The sequence below is a fragment of the Cornus florida genome, unplaced genomic scaffold, assembly GCF_030987335.1.
Source record: "Cornus florida cultivar Cherokee Brave unplaced genomic scaffold, ASM3098733v1 CherokeeBrave_3.0.0_Hap2_Chr02, whole genome shotgun sequence".
In the NCBI taxonomy this organism is placed as follows: domain Eukaryota; kingdom Viridiplantae; phylum Streptophyta; class Magnoliopsida; order Cornales; family Cornaceae; genus Cornus; species Cornus florida.
The window spans coordinates 20,191,600-20,205,765 of record NW_026775572.1 but is presented as its reverse complement, the minus strand read 5'-3'; the positions used below and the strand labels follow the sequence as shown (position 1 = coordinate 20,205,765).

The following is a 14,166-nucleotide window of genomic DNA, read 5'->3' as shown; positions in this document are numbered from 1 at the left end:
CCCGTATAGCTTGAATATTCCATTACAACACACACTTAGTTTCATATATTTTGTTCTTTGGTTGAATAATCCATACACAATAATCTATACACAATAATCAGAGTAGATTAGCCATTAATTCTACGAGAAACCGATCGAGCAACGATGCAAGACTCTTGAGAGAGAAGCATGCAGCATCGCCAAATCAAGTCACAGACTCCACAACAATTAATGCTTGCTTGCACCGTCAAAGTTGCAGGAGGAAGTTTTCTGAGGTGTAGAATACACACACACACACATATATACATGTAGATTGGAAGAAAACAGTCGTTTTAATTATTTTCTTTCTTTGTTTCTTAATTTTATGTATACAAAATACATGCTTTCTTTCAATATTGTAAAAGGATGCAGTAACATTTTGAAATCTGTGTGTGTGTGGTGTCTTTCTTCGTGTATTAAAATTGAATGATTCTGATCGATCTTGTTTGACCATATGAATCTGAAACAACTTTATTACATAAAAGTATGTTAAGACTATATTTCAATTATTTTTTTAGAGTATAAAAGCTATGTATTTTAGTTTATGGAAAGAAAAAAAAAAATACAATGGATTTTGATCTTTTACTTTGTATATGCAGCTAAAAGAACTCTGACCCATCTAATTGCCCACATGCCATTGTTTTTGGGTAAGTTTTATTTTATTTTATTTTTGTTTGGGTAAGATAGGCCATTGTTAAATTTGAACATTTGAAGCATGGGATGGATATTTCTCCCAATTGAAAAGTATTGGATCGTTTTTTAGAAATATTCTTAGTTGTGAAAATTTTGTCAACTTCAAAATATATGTATTTAGAGAGTATATTGAAAATTTCTTAAGACGATGCAATAAATACAAATAGATTAAGACACTCACACATGCTCTCTATTCTAATTGAAAATTAGTTTTCAACCTACTTTTTCAGAGTAAGTATTTGATACACCGTACATCAAATTAATCGGAACAATTTGTGATGTGCACGAATTAACCCAATGCACTGAGCGCACTAATTATCTAATCCCAGTTTAGAAGTCAAGGAGGAAATAACACACAACCAATACCCGGTGGTTTACCTCATAATCGCACCTTTGTCTTTAACTATAAACCATTTTTCAAATACATGAAAAATCATGGTTCTGTTGTCACGCACATGAAAATTGATAAATAATAAACATACGCACGAAAACATTGTCCATTGATTTTCAGACATCCAATCAACATTCAACAATTAAAGAGATACAAGTAAAACACTTCAATGAATATTTGATAAATTTCTTTTAATTACTACGTAGTATGCCAATGTTTCATTTTTTGATACACTTATGTCTTTAGTCCATTGTTGAGGCCAAGACTTTTTTTTTTAAGAAAAAATTGTTGTAATCAAATTATCCTTTGAATAACATTGTTTCATGTCTTGCATGTAATTATTGTCTATTTTCATAATTAAACACCTTTTTTCCTAATAAAATGTAAGACATCCGTTAATGAGATCTCAATTGATAACATCTAAATGAGGGGTTCAAACTAATTCGGTTCAAACTGTGATCCGATCTGGATCAATTCCATTCGGGTGAATTTGTTGGGTCCTAAAAACAAATCAGTTCGGTTACAGATTGAATTTTAATGAAACCGGTTAGATCAGTTTGGTTCACAAATTATTAGGCTTATATGATTGGTCCATTGCGCTTGCTTATGACTCCTGAAGTTGAATTATGACTGCAAATTGTATTTTCTATTGGGTTATGGTTAGGGAAAAATTAATAATTGGGCCTGTTTTGAGAAGTCCAAATTGTCCAATCCGTAGTCCAAAATGGTAATTGCATTGATTCGGTTCGAAAGCTAAAAAGCTCTCATCGATTTTGTATTGATTTTGAAGGAAGCGTTGAGATCGGATTGATTTTGGTTGTGTGTTTATACATTTTGTACAGGCCCATATTTGGGAAAGGTTAGCCCAAGCTAACAAAACAACACAATTGCTACCCAAAGGGCCCAAATATTGAAGACCCAAGCCCAATTAATGAGTTATGATTAGACCGGCTAATTTTCCTAATTAAAATTTTCTTTTCCGAACACATTAATTATACATTTTCATTGTCAAAGCATTCAATAGAGGACAATAATTAAGTCATCATCAATGAAATTTTACTTCATCTTGACCTGATGTGAACCAATAACAAATGATTACATTATCTTTAATCAACTGTTAAGCCTTTGAAATACTCTCCTTAAATATCCGTTCCAAATCAAAAGTGAGTTATGAAATTAAATAACGCATGAGGCAATTGTGTGCATCTCGAGTTTGTATAACCATAGACATTTAAAGTGATTAAGAAAAAGTTGATTCTTTATTACCTAATTTATTAATTTATGAGTGTTGCTATCATTATTAATGTTCAAGATTAGATGAATGGGGTTTTACTAGTGCTAAATTTAATGATTTTTTTCTTTAAATTATTATTATTTTTTAAAAGATACCAATCACAAAATTTTCCATGCCTTGGACCATTGGGTCAAACTCTATTTGATTTAAGAAAATAGGATGCCAGAGTACTTCAATTCTATTCATCCAATTTTGCCATTTAAATTTGAGTGTTCAATCAATCAAACTTTGGAAAAAAAAAAAAAAAATTCAATCAAACCCAATTTGAATGGTGAATTTAATTACTTGCATACCAATTAAAAAAAATGAATAAAATCTAGCGAAAAATAAAAAATAAAAAAAAATCAGCATTTATTTTTAATTTTTCAGACATAAGTCTAATAATACATATGTGGTTCGTGATATTCTTAGCCACCTTATTAGTCAATTCTTAATAAGCAAAGTACCATCCAAAGAGAAAAACATCATAAGCAAATCAAGTCTAATCTACTTCACTCTTGTAATTGCAATTAGTTACTCCTCCAAGGAATGATGTATCATACAATACCAAAATATTAATATGCTCACTTCCCATGGTTTTGATGTTCAACCATATTATGTTTTTGCAAAACAAGAATAATAACATTGTCAGTAATACTTCAATGGGAATATAATTATCAACATGTTTGTTTTTGTAAAGCAACCAAATAATAACCTTGTTAGTACTACTTGACTGTGAATATAATTATTTTTGGGTATCTTATTCTACAAGAAATTTAAAAAATCTATTTCACATGCATATATAAGAAAAATACCTCTAATGATAAATCATTCTAATTTTAATTTTCTCCAACATCTTAAATTTCAAATTTCTCAATAGTATTTCAATTAAGTACAAAATAAGTCTCATTCTATTTACTATCAATACTAAAATAGTCTTATAATTAATCAAGGCAAAATAAATTCAACTCACACCACCATCATGCTACCTACTTTATTAACAAATGATCCAATTTAGTCACACAATCGTTGCCTTTTTTATTTATTGTAGTTAACCTCTATTTGCGTGAGGACGCAAACACACCACAAGTATTTTCTGTGGACAGCAATGTTCATGACTGAAAAAAATACTCCTGCAAAACAATTAGTATTTCTTAGTACATTTTTTTTTTTTTTGGAAAATTGAAGCAAATTGTATAAATGATAATATGCAAATATCATAATATGTAGAGTGTATTATGACGGGCCCAAAAAATAATAATAATAATAATAATATGACAGGCCTAAGAACAAGGCAGAGAAATTAGCCTAGGCTACAGTACATATCCCAGCCCAAGACAAGGAAAAACCCAACTCTAGTTTCATTTCTTGTAATTATTGTCTATTTTCGAAGTGAACCGCTGTAGTTTTCCTAAGAATTTTGAGCAATACCAAATGGGCAATAGTCAAGCGGGTGCAAACTCATCTCTTCAAATGAAAGTTAGGGAGTTTGAGATTCAGTAGAGACAATGGGTGTATGAGTTTACTTTAACCTACCAAAAAATAAAAAAATTAAATTTGAGCATTTAAATTATTGGTAAACACCCCTGTTTGGACTAAATAAACTCTATATATTATACGATTGTGATAGCCTTTATCATGCTTAGACCAATTAAGCTCTACATATTGTACCATTGTAACAGCCTTTATCGTGCATGGTACAGGTTAAAAGCTAGTGTAAGAGAAATTTTTGTGAAAAACCAATGCTTTAGACACTCTTTTCAATTACCTTTGAGAGTACTAACTTAGTGGTATTTTCTCCTCTTCCAAAATGGAAGGTTGAATGTTTAATTTTTCATAGCAAAATGAGCGTTTGAGTTTTCTGTCAAAAAATAAATAAAAAAGTAAAAAAGTCTCCCCCCAAATCTAATGACGTTCTTTTAAAATGCATGCCGACCTAATCCTAGCGGCCTATAGGTAAATCTGTCAATGGATCAGATTCAGATTCAAATCTGATATGATTATTTGGATATGAATTGAATGAAAAACTCGATAATAATCTGAATTCGATACTCCGTTAGCTTAATAAATCGGAAATGGATTATAAGTAATTTGATCTGATAATGCTACGATCCGATTAAAATTATATATATATATATACATATGTTTATACATATATATATTACAATATACTATATACAATTGTTATATATATTAGTTATTTACTATTAAATTTATATATTAATTTTCTATCATTAGAATTAGATTTATTTGGTTGCATGGTTATAGTATGCGCCATCTTATATATTAATGATTCTCCTCTCAATCTACTAAGGGTAGTAATTCATATTCGCGGGTTGTAATCGTGCTGTGTCAACTTAAGGGTATTCTACTAAATAACTCAACCCGAACACGACCCGTTTAATAATTGTGTCAGGAACCCTCAACACTAACCCGACCTATTTATTAAACGAGTTACACGTGTAACTCGTTTAATGACCTGTTTAATAAAATCAAATATTTTATTATTTAAATTATTAATAATACTTGATCAAACATTAAATACTAAGAATATATAAATTTCAATCTAACCAAATTAGTAAATAATTTCTAATCTATAAAAGAATAAATTATAAGATACAAGTTTAGATAATTATTTTGAAATTTAAATAGAAATTTGCTTATGATACATATAGTTAAACGGGTACACTGGTTGAACCCCTCAAACCAAATATGACACGATTAACTAAACGGGTTAATCGCGTCGACCCGTTTACGACCCAAACCTGTTTAAAGTCAATTCAAACCCATTTAACTCGTGTCGTGTTAAACTTTGTCACCCCTACAATTTACCCTTATAAAGGCATGCTTTTAATCCGAATCCGATTTGATCCAAATTTGAGCCAATTAAGATATGGGTTGAATTTAAACTTTCAATTCGATAACTTATTAGCTGCACAAATCAAATGTGGATATGGCCGATTCAATTCGTTGGCAGACCTACCTATAGGCGAAATATACAATCTGGGCCCAATATTCTTGATGAGGTGGTGTTGCGTAATTTGTCAAGCTTATAACTTGCATAAAAGGCATAAAGACAAATTTTTATTTTTATTTTATAAATAACTCCCACAATATTCTTGAATCTTAATTATTTTGGAAGGAGATGAGCCATAAGCCTTAGTGTAAAAATACTTCTTTTAATTTATAGCATGTTGCATGCATTAACCTCTCTTGAGTTGAATGAATACCTTGTAATAAATTCATTAGAGAGTTACATAATTAAAGAGGAAGGGAAAATAATACTGGTAGGTTTGGAACACGACCTAAGATCCCGAATAAAACACGCCCTACGGCTGGGCAAACATACACCTGAAAAATTATAAAATATTAGATTTACTATTTGTCTTTTCAAATTAATCCTTTCCCGATAACCCTAATAATACCATTTTATAAAGATGTAAAGGTCAATAAAATTTTTGAAACGTGTTAATTTACTCAAAAAATTTACTTACAAGGAGTAATGTATTAGTTGACATGGGAAAAAGTGGACAAGGTGACTGACTCTTTTGCAGAATAAATAAGGTCAGACGTTCCTACTTGGAAAATGATACTATTGCTGAAATAATTGACAGCAATATCCAGGAAAGAGAGACAAGCAACGTTATCCATTGGGATGGCAACGGGATAATTTTGGGCTAGTGTATTCTTTTTCATCTCCATAATTGTTTAAGAATTTTTATTTTGTTCTCATTCAAAATCTTCTAAATAAGAACCTTTCCACCTCATTCTCGCCCGTTTAACTTTTTTATCTCCGTATGCACCTGCTCCGTTTAGTTTCAAAATTTCTATTCATTTTTTAATTTTTACCCTTAAATACAATTATATAACTATTAAAAAAAATCATAAAAAATGGACAATCAATAATTTAACATAAAATTTAAGAGTACAAACGTTCTTAGTTCGTAAGGCTTTATCGCTCACTAAAACGGTTGAGAAAGTGAGTGAATGTGATTTAAGGTTTCTAAAGTTAATTATATATATATACTAATAAAATAAGAATAATTTAATAATTTATTACCTAAACGGGAGGGACGGGATGGGGTGACCTCTCCGTCCAACCTGCGAGAATTTTCATTCATAAAAATCATCTCCGACCAAATAAGTTGAACGGTCCCCAAAACTACTATAGACAGGATTGGGTGGGGCAAGTACCATTCCCGCGAGGCAAATTTGCATGTTTCAAAGTTGCTAAATTTGCATATAAAGTTGAATATAAATAAAAACTTATGTTATTTTTTAGCTCAATACTTTCCATCATAAAATTCCGGACTTGGCCAGGCGATTATCCAACCAAGTCAAACAGATTTGTTTTAGAACTTAAATGGATGGGACATAGTTTTGGGCACCAACAGCTCGTCAAAAGGAGAAGTCAACATTCTTGAGTAACTTCAATGAATATTTGGCGAAATCTTATTGAAGAAAATTTAATATAAATTTTAAACTAAATTTATTTCAACCTTAAATTTAAACATAACATAAAAATAATTTATTGATTAAATCACAATTATTGCATATAATTGAGGGTTATATGAAGAACCACGTCTCATGAAATAAATATACAAACATATTTCTTGTTACGAAAAAAAAAAAAAAAAAAAAAAAAAAAAAAAAAAAGAAAGAAAAAAAAAGAAAAATTATACAATGTGACCAAGTAAATAAAAAATGAATGGAATGCCTTCTATCACACCTTATTATCATGACACAAATTGTGACCAAGTAAACAAAATATGAATGGAATGTCTTCGAACCTTTGTCAAACCTTATTATCATGGCTCAGATTGTGTGACCAAGTAAACAAAAAATGAAGACAACTGTCATTTCTTATCATCATGATGTAGATCAAAACAGTCAAGTTGTCCAAAAATTCCTTATTACGACTCTTCTATTTTAACCATTATTTACATTAATACCTTCTCCTCCTTTTTTTCATCGTAACTTGTTCAGCTCAAACTCACAACATCATGCATCCAAGCCACTTGCCAAGAGGGGACTGAGTCCGGGTCTTTCATAGCCACACACGGCCATAAAAAATGATCACTATTGCTGAAATTATTGACCGCAAGATCTAGGAAAGAGAGACAGGCAAATATTATACAGATTATTTTTTACCCATACTTCACAGCCCATTCAAAGTAGGGCATTATTGTTGTTCGCTACATTTGCGGATAAAGTTGACTACAATTAAAAACATATGTTGTCTCAATTTTTAAGAAAAATATTGGTTATGCCTGCAAGACTTTCCACCATAAAATCCCGACTTGGACCAAGCAAATTATTATTGTTATTTTCTGAAGCCATTAAAACAAACACTAAGAGGAAACATAAGGAAGATCCACCTCAAAAGCAAAACTAAGAGGAACCAGACTTGGACCAGGCAATTCTCCAACCAAGTTAACCGACCTGTTTCACAACTTAAATGGATAGATCAAGAATGGATAATGTTCCAATCACTTGAGTGGATGTGTGCAGGTGGCACCAGTAAACTATCATAATGAACGAGTTACAGGTGCAAAATTTCATATCGCCTGGGAGTGGATTGGGCAAGTGGTAAATGTAGATTCAATATCTTTCTATAACACAACGTTATTCTAAAGTCGTGATATCCGTGAATTTTGCACCATAATGGGTGACTCCTGAAAAGTCTTTGATTCAGAGAGTCAAAAATGAATAATATTGTGTCTGGATAAAATGGGAGTTGTTACAAATAATTTACAGGTTAAACCAATAATCTAGAGTTATATTAAAACAGTGTACATGCAAAAGAACTGTATCTGCTCAAGAATTATAGGATACTCTAAGAGAGGACAATAGTCAATACTACAATCATGGTGAAAAAAAACACTTGGGAGACGCGTGCTTCCGAAGATGAGTTTCATTCGAAGGGCAAATAATAAATATACCCCTTTACCGAAGTAAATAATAGTAATAATAATAATAATAATAATAATAATACAAACTAAATTGTGACCAAGTAAACAAAAATGAATGGAATGTAAATCTTCAGACGGTAGCCATACTTTATTATCATGACGTACCATATCAATTTCCTGAGTGCAAAGAACATCTGGTCCACTTTGGCTGGCTGATGATGGGTGGCTCAGCTATATAAATGATAGTTACTATCACATTAATTCTTGTACAAAAGCCCATCTGTAAAAGAAAAAGAAAACAGTGTAGAAACATGTCTCATATGATGTTTTACCTCTCGTCTCTGCTAATCTTAGCAGCCCTGCAAGGAACCAATGCAGTCGAATATAGTGTCACCAACAAGGCCAGCACAACTCCTGGTGGCATTCGATTCGAGAACAAAATCGGAGCTGCATACAGCAAGCAGGCACTCATGTCTGCCACCACTTTCATATGGAGGATCTTCCAGCAGACCAACGCGGCATCCAGGAAGAACGTGCCCCGCGTCAGCTTATTCATCGAAACCATGGATGGAGTTGCATATACTTCCAACAATGAGATTCATGTCAGTGCAAACTACATACAAGGTTATTCAGGCAATGTGAAGAGGGAAATCACTGGTGTCCTATATCATGAGATGACACACGTATGGCAGTGGAATGGGAATGGGCAGACACCCGGAGGACTGATTGAAGGTATCGCCGATTTTGTCAGGTTGAAGGCAGGGTATGCGCCTAGCCACTGGGTGCAGCCCGGGCAGGGTGACCGGTGGGATCAAGGGTACGACGTGACAGCCCGGTTTCTTGATTATTGTAACAGTTTGAAGGGTGGGTTTGTGGCAGAACTTAACAAGAAGATGAGGACTGGTTATAATGCCAACTACTTTGTTCAGCTGCTGGGAAAGACAGTTGATCAACTCTGGAGTGACTACAAGGCCAAGTATCAGAAATAGGCATGTATGTGTAGTTATGGCTAAATAAACTCAGTCTTGTACTAGTGACACTATCATATAAAGTAAATAAGTTGCCCAAATAAAAAGGGAATGAAATATTATTGAAAAAGCATGGTTTGATTATTACTACTTTCCTAACTTTGAAAAGCAAAATTGATGTTTTCACATTAAAAGCAATTAATAGGAAGTAAGTGAATCAGCGTTTTGGAAATGAAAAGTGCATCAAAACATGGTTTTGTCAATTTCCCATCTTCCTCTCAAGCATAAACTCTCGATTTCTACACTCATCTTTTCACATCATATGAGCTGCTGATTGATGAGAAGTCCTGTATTGCATATATAATCAAATGAAATCACCAAGCATAAGAAACATACAAGAATCCCAATTTACCTGCAACTAGTTGAGAGGCATGAAGAAGATAATGAGAGACTCAGAATTAAAAAATAAAAATAAAAATTAAAAAAATAGAACTTCTGGCCAGGGCCGGCTTGATGCACTTTGATGCCTAAAGCGAAATTGCTAAATTCAGGCATCTCACGTTAATTATATTAATACAATACTAATATTTTTTATTTTAAGAAATATTATTCACTCTTTTCATGTGATTAGTTCAAGGAAATATAAAAACACTATTTACGAGCAATGGATGGGTAAGGGAGTCAATAAATTACAAGTCCAAAAGAAACATAGTGTTGAACAAGTATTGATACGCAAGAATCTAAAAATTAAAAGAATTTGAAAACGTGTGAGATTGTTGAGGGAAAAATTGAAGTAGGATAAAACTTTTCAATTAAAAGAAACTTGTATTGACCGATAGAAGAGGGGTTGTATATATTTGATAATTAATACAATAAACGAAGCATAGTTAATACATTAAAAGAAATATATAAGTAATATGATGAGATTACCTTTATGGGTGCATCAAACACCATTTAGCTTGAATGGTGGTGCAGTTGCTATCACAGGGGTGTCAATAGAGTTAGAAATTCTTCCACCATTTAGACAATTAATAAATTAAATAAGAACTCAGTCGTATATATCCTTATTTATCATGATGTGAGTCTTGAACTCGCAACCTCATTTGCCTTGAGTACATAAACATAAATTTGGTCCATATATGATTAGATTTACACTGGAGTACATGCTGGCATGCACCTAGTCCAAGTCAAAAGACAGAATGTTTATTTTTTTCTAAGCTTTTGTTACAATAGATAACAATCATTTCAAGATAACTCTCATGACCATGACAACAATTTTCAAGTGCAAGCACTAACCTCGTTGGTCATAGACATTTATTCTCTCTTTCGGAGATTGGGCTTAAACACCACTAAAACTCACATGGAGACTAAAAAAAACACACACACACACACAAATATTATATGTTATCGACTACAGTAGTATAAAATGACTTTATAATGCAGACAACTTGAATTGCTCGGGAAGAGAAACTGCAATGCCAAATATAATAAATAGGCCAAAACATACACACAAGCAAATCTAATAAAATCAGCCAGAGTAGTCATTTTTCAAGAATTCACTGCAGTTTACACTTAAATGATATTCTGAATTCTACTATATCAACTAGAACTTGTAGAATTTACTTAGGGAATAGATCAAGAAATCAAGAGAATCGAGCGAAAATCAAGTAAAATCAAAAAAAAGAATTATGAAGAAAGAGTAAATAATTTCGATTAGATTGAGGCAGCCAAAGTATCAATTTGCTCTACAGGTTTTTTTTTTTCTTCATTATTCCTAAAGATGTTTCTTCCACAATTATGGATTATTATCAGAAATTTATTGGGCACTCCCTCGAGGAATCCTTATACTGGAAGAGACTCTCTTACTGACATATCTGACAAACACCTCTCTAGTACATTGATTTCCAAAGTGTCTAATCCTACTTTGCTCAAGGATTTCACACACATAGCTCGTTGCAACACTCTATGAATGTGTCTAAATCAAAAGAGTACTGGCACTCTGTTATTGCTCAACTGTTTTGCGTTTTGCTGGTGTTTGTCGTAACTAAGGCAAATCTTTTAAAGGGAGAAGCATTTGGGACAACAAAAACCCTCAAGATTAGGTTCCCATTTTTAGCCTTGACACCATGGTAAAGTTGCTCTATTGTGATCCGGAGATTACGGGTTCGAACAAGAAAACAGTCTCTCTGCATGCAGAAGTAACTTCTCTACACCAAGCAATAGTGGATATCGTGCATTGGGTTTGCCCTTCATTTGAGTTTTGCTAAGAATATTCTTCAGGGGGCAATCTTTAATAGCTAATATATATATATATATATATATATATATATATATAATTTGAACCAAAACAATATATGAAAAAATTAAAACATTGATTTTTTCAGATTATTCATTACTATTTCGAAATTGAGTTCATTTAATTAAATATACTAAATAAAATCATATTCAATGAATCAAGAATAAAACATGAAAAAGAAAAAGAAAATAACATAGTTACCGGTTCTAATATATCACATATGTAAAAATAAAAAATAAAAAAAAAATCCATGATAACAGTTACTCGTGATTTCATTGATTTGGGCTGCAAATAAAAACAAATTCTAAGTGTTATTTAGAGAATAATAATTAGTAACACGATTACACAAACTAAATTTTGAAAGAACAAACAAGCCCTAATTTTGATAGTAATGACTAATAAATTTTCTAATTAAAATTATAATATGAAATAATAATGGTAAATTTATATAATAAAAAAATAAAAATAAAATCAAATTACCTCCACATCGCAGTAGGACTCTTAGTCATTCTGTCTACTGGTAAATGATTGCTCCACTTACCTTGTTTGGATTGTGAAAAATGTTGAAAATTGAAGATATAACGTAAACAACCCATTTGTTTGTGATAAAGTAAAAAGTGTGATAGAATATCAGGAAAGAATATAATATTATATTTTAAGGAAAGTAATAAATTGATATAATATTTACAATTATGTGATGATTATATTCCTTTGTTTTGTGTCTCTATTTTTTTTTTTTTTTGGGTGTAAAACCGTGAATGAGTTTTTGATTATATATATATATATATATATATAGTATGAGGAGTGTTCACCTACTCAATGGTGTGCAAGAAATTTATACACGAATTAAATCATTACCGTTGGATATAAAAACATAAACTACCTTTTTAACTGCCAAATAGAATCTGACGGTTAATACTTCAGGTGTGCATGCATTTTCTTGCACACGAGAGAACAAGAGAACAATTATGTATATATCACATTTTAGAGGGAACAATAATACAAAAATAAAAATCTTTTCATATAAAATTTAAAAAATTTACAAGTTGAGTGGAGGCAATTGCCCCCACTTGTCCTATGTGGCGACGCCATTGGTTGCAAGTTGGCTTCTCCAATTTGATTGTTGGATGAGGTTTGGTTTCTTGGAAGATGTTGTTGTCTTTTACCGCCTTTGCTAGGCTGGTGGTTGACTGCTTTGTCTGATGTATTCTGTTTAGTTGGTTATGTGTGACTAATTTAAAATTATAAAAGTGGTCAGTGAAATAAGGAAATAAAAAAAAAAAAAATGTTAATCAAAAGGCCTCTTTTATAATTTTTGCCTAAAGTCTCAAATTACATTGAGCCGTCCCTGAACTAGAATCATATAAAATGACTTTATAATACAGACTACTACTTGAATTGCTGGGGAAGAGAAACTGCAATGCCAAATATAATAAATAGGCCAAAACATACAAACAAGCAAATATAATAAAATCATCATAACAGAGTAGTCATTTTTCAAAAATTTACTGCAGTTTACACTTAAATGATATACTGAATTCTGCTATGTCAACTAGAACTTGTAGAATTTACTCAAAAAATAGATCAAGAAATCAAGAGAATCGAGCGAAAATCAAAGAAAACAATTATGAAGAAATAGTAAATAACTTCGATTAGATTGAGGCAGCCAAAGTATCAATTTACTCCAAAGGTTTTTGTGTTCATTATTCCTAAAGATGTTTCTTCCACAATTATGGATTATTATCAGAAATGTATTGGGCACTCCCTCATGTAATCCTTATACTGGAAGAGACTCTCTTACTGACAAAATTGACAAACACCTCTCTAGTACATTGATTTCCGAAGTGTCTAATCCTACTCAAGGATTTCACACCCATAAAGGGATAAGCATTTGGGACAATAAAAACCCTCAAGATTAGGTTCCCATTTTCAGCCTTGACGCAACGGTAAAGTTGTTCTATTGTGACCTGAAGGTTATGAGTTCGAACAAGAAAACAACCTCTCTGCACGTAGAAGTAAGACTGCGTACATCTGATCCTCTTTCACACCCAGCAATAGCGGACCTCGTTTGCCCTTAATTCATTTGAGTTTTGCTCTTGTTGCAGGTCATTTTGGTCGTTGAATGAGGTTTGGTTTCTTGGAAGATGCTGTTGTCTTTTACCTCCTTTGCTAGGCTGTTGGTTGACTGCTTTGTCTAATGTATTCTGTTTAGTTCGTTATGTGTGACTATTTTCTTGTTGTTTGTAGGTGGTTTCTAGTTTTTAGATCTGTCTGTTTGTCAAGCTTGCTTAGCCAGTGGTGGTTGTTTTTTACTTCTAATAAATTGTATTTTCATAAGAAAAGTATTTCTTTTCATTATATACTTGTTTCCACATTGCTCTGTCATCATATTTGCTACTTAAATCTTCAATCAACAGCAGGTTAGCTGTTGGCCTATACTAATAAATAAATCATCATGAGCTTTTCCATCATTCTATATGTTCTAAAACCTACTTCCTTATATTTTTGCTTATGACCAACCTGTCTATTTTGGCTGCCTATAGGTAGCTCAGTGATATATAAATGATAGTGAAATGACAAACTTGTGTACCAAAGCCTACTCGCAAGAAAAATAA

General features: G+C 32.0%; 1 protein-coding gene across 1 annotated transcript; it reads left to right on the top strand.

The window, feature by feature from the left end:
* The first annotated feature begins 8,545 nt into the window (after window positions 1-8,545).
* LOC132285988 (uncharacterized) lies at window positions 8,546-9,385 on the top strand. Its single transcript, XM_059788241.1, has one exon. The coding sequence runs from the start codon at window positions 8,599-8,601 to the stop codon at window positions 9,274-9,276; it is 678 nt and encodes a 225-aa protein (XP_059644224.1). The 5' UTR covers window positions 8,546-8,598; the 3' UTR covers window positions 9,277-9,385.
* The last annotated feature ends 4,781 nt before the right edge of the window (window positions 9,386-14,166 follow it).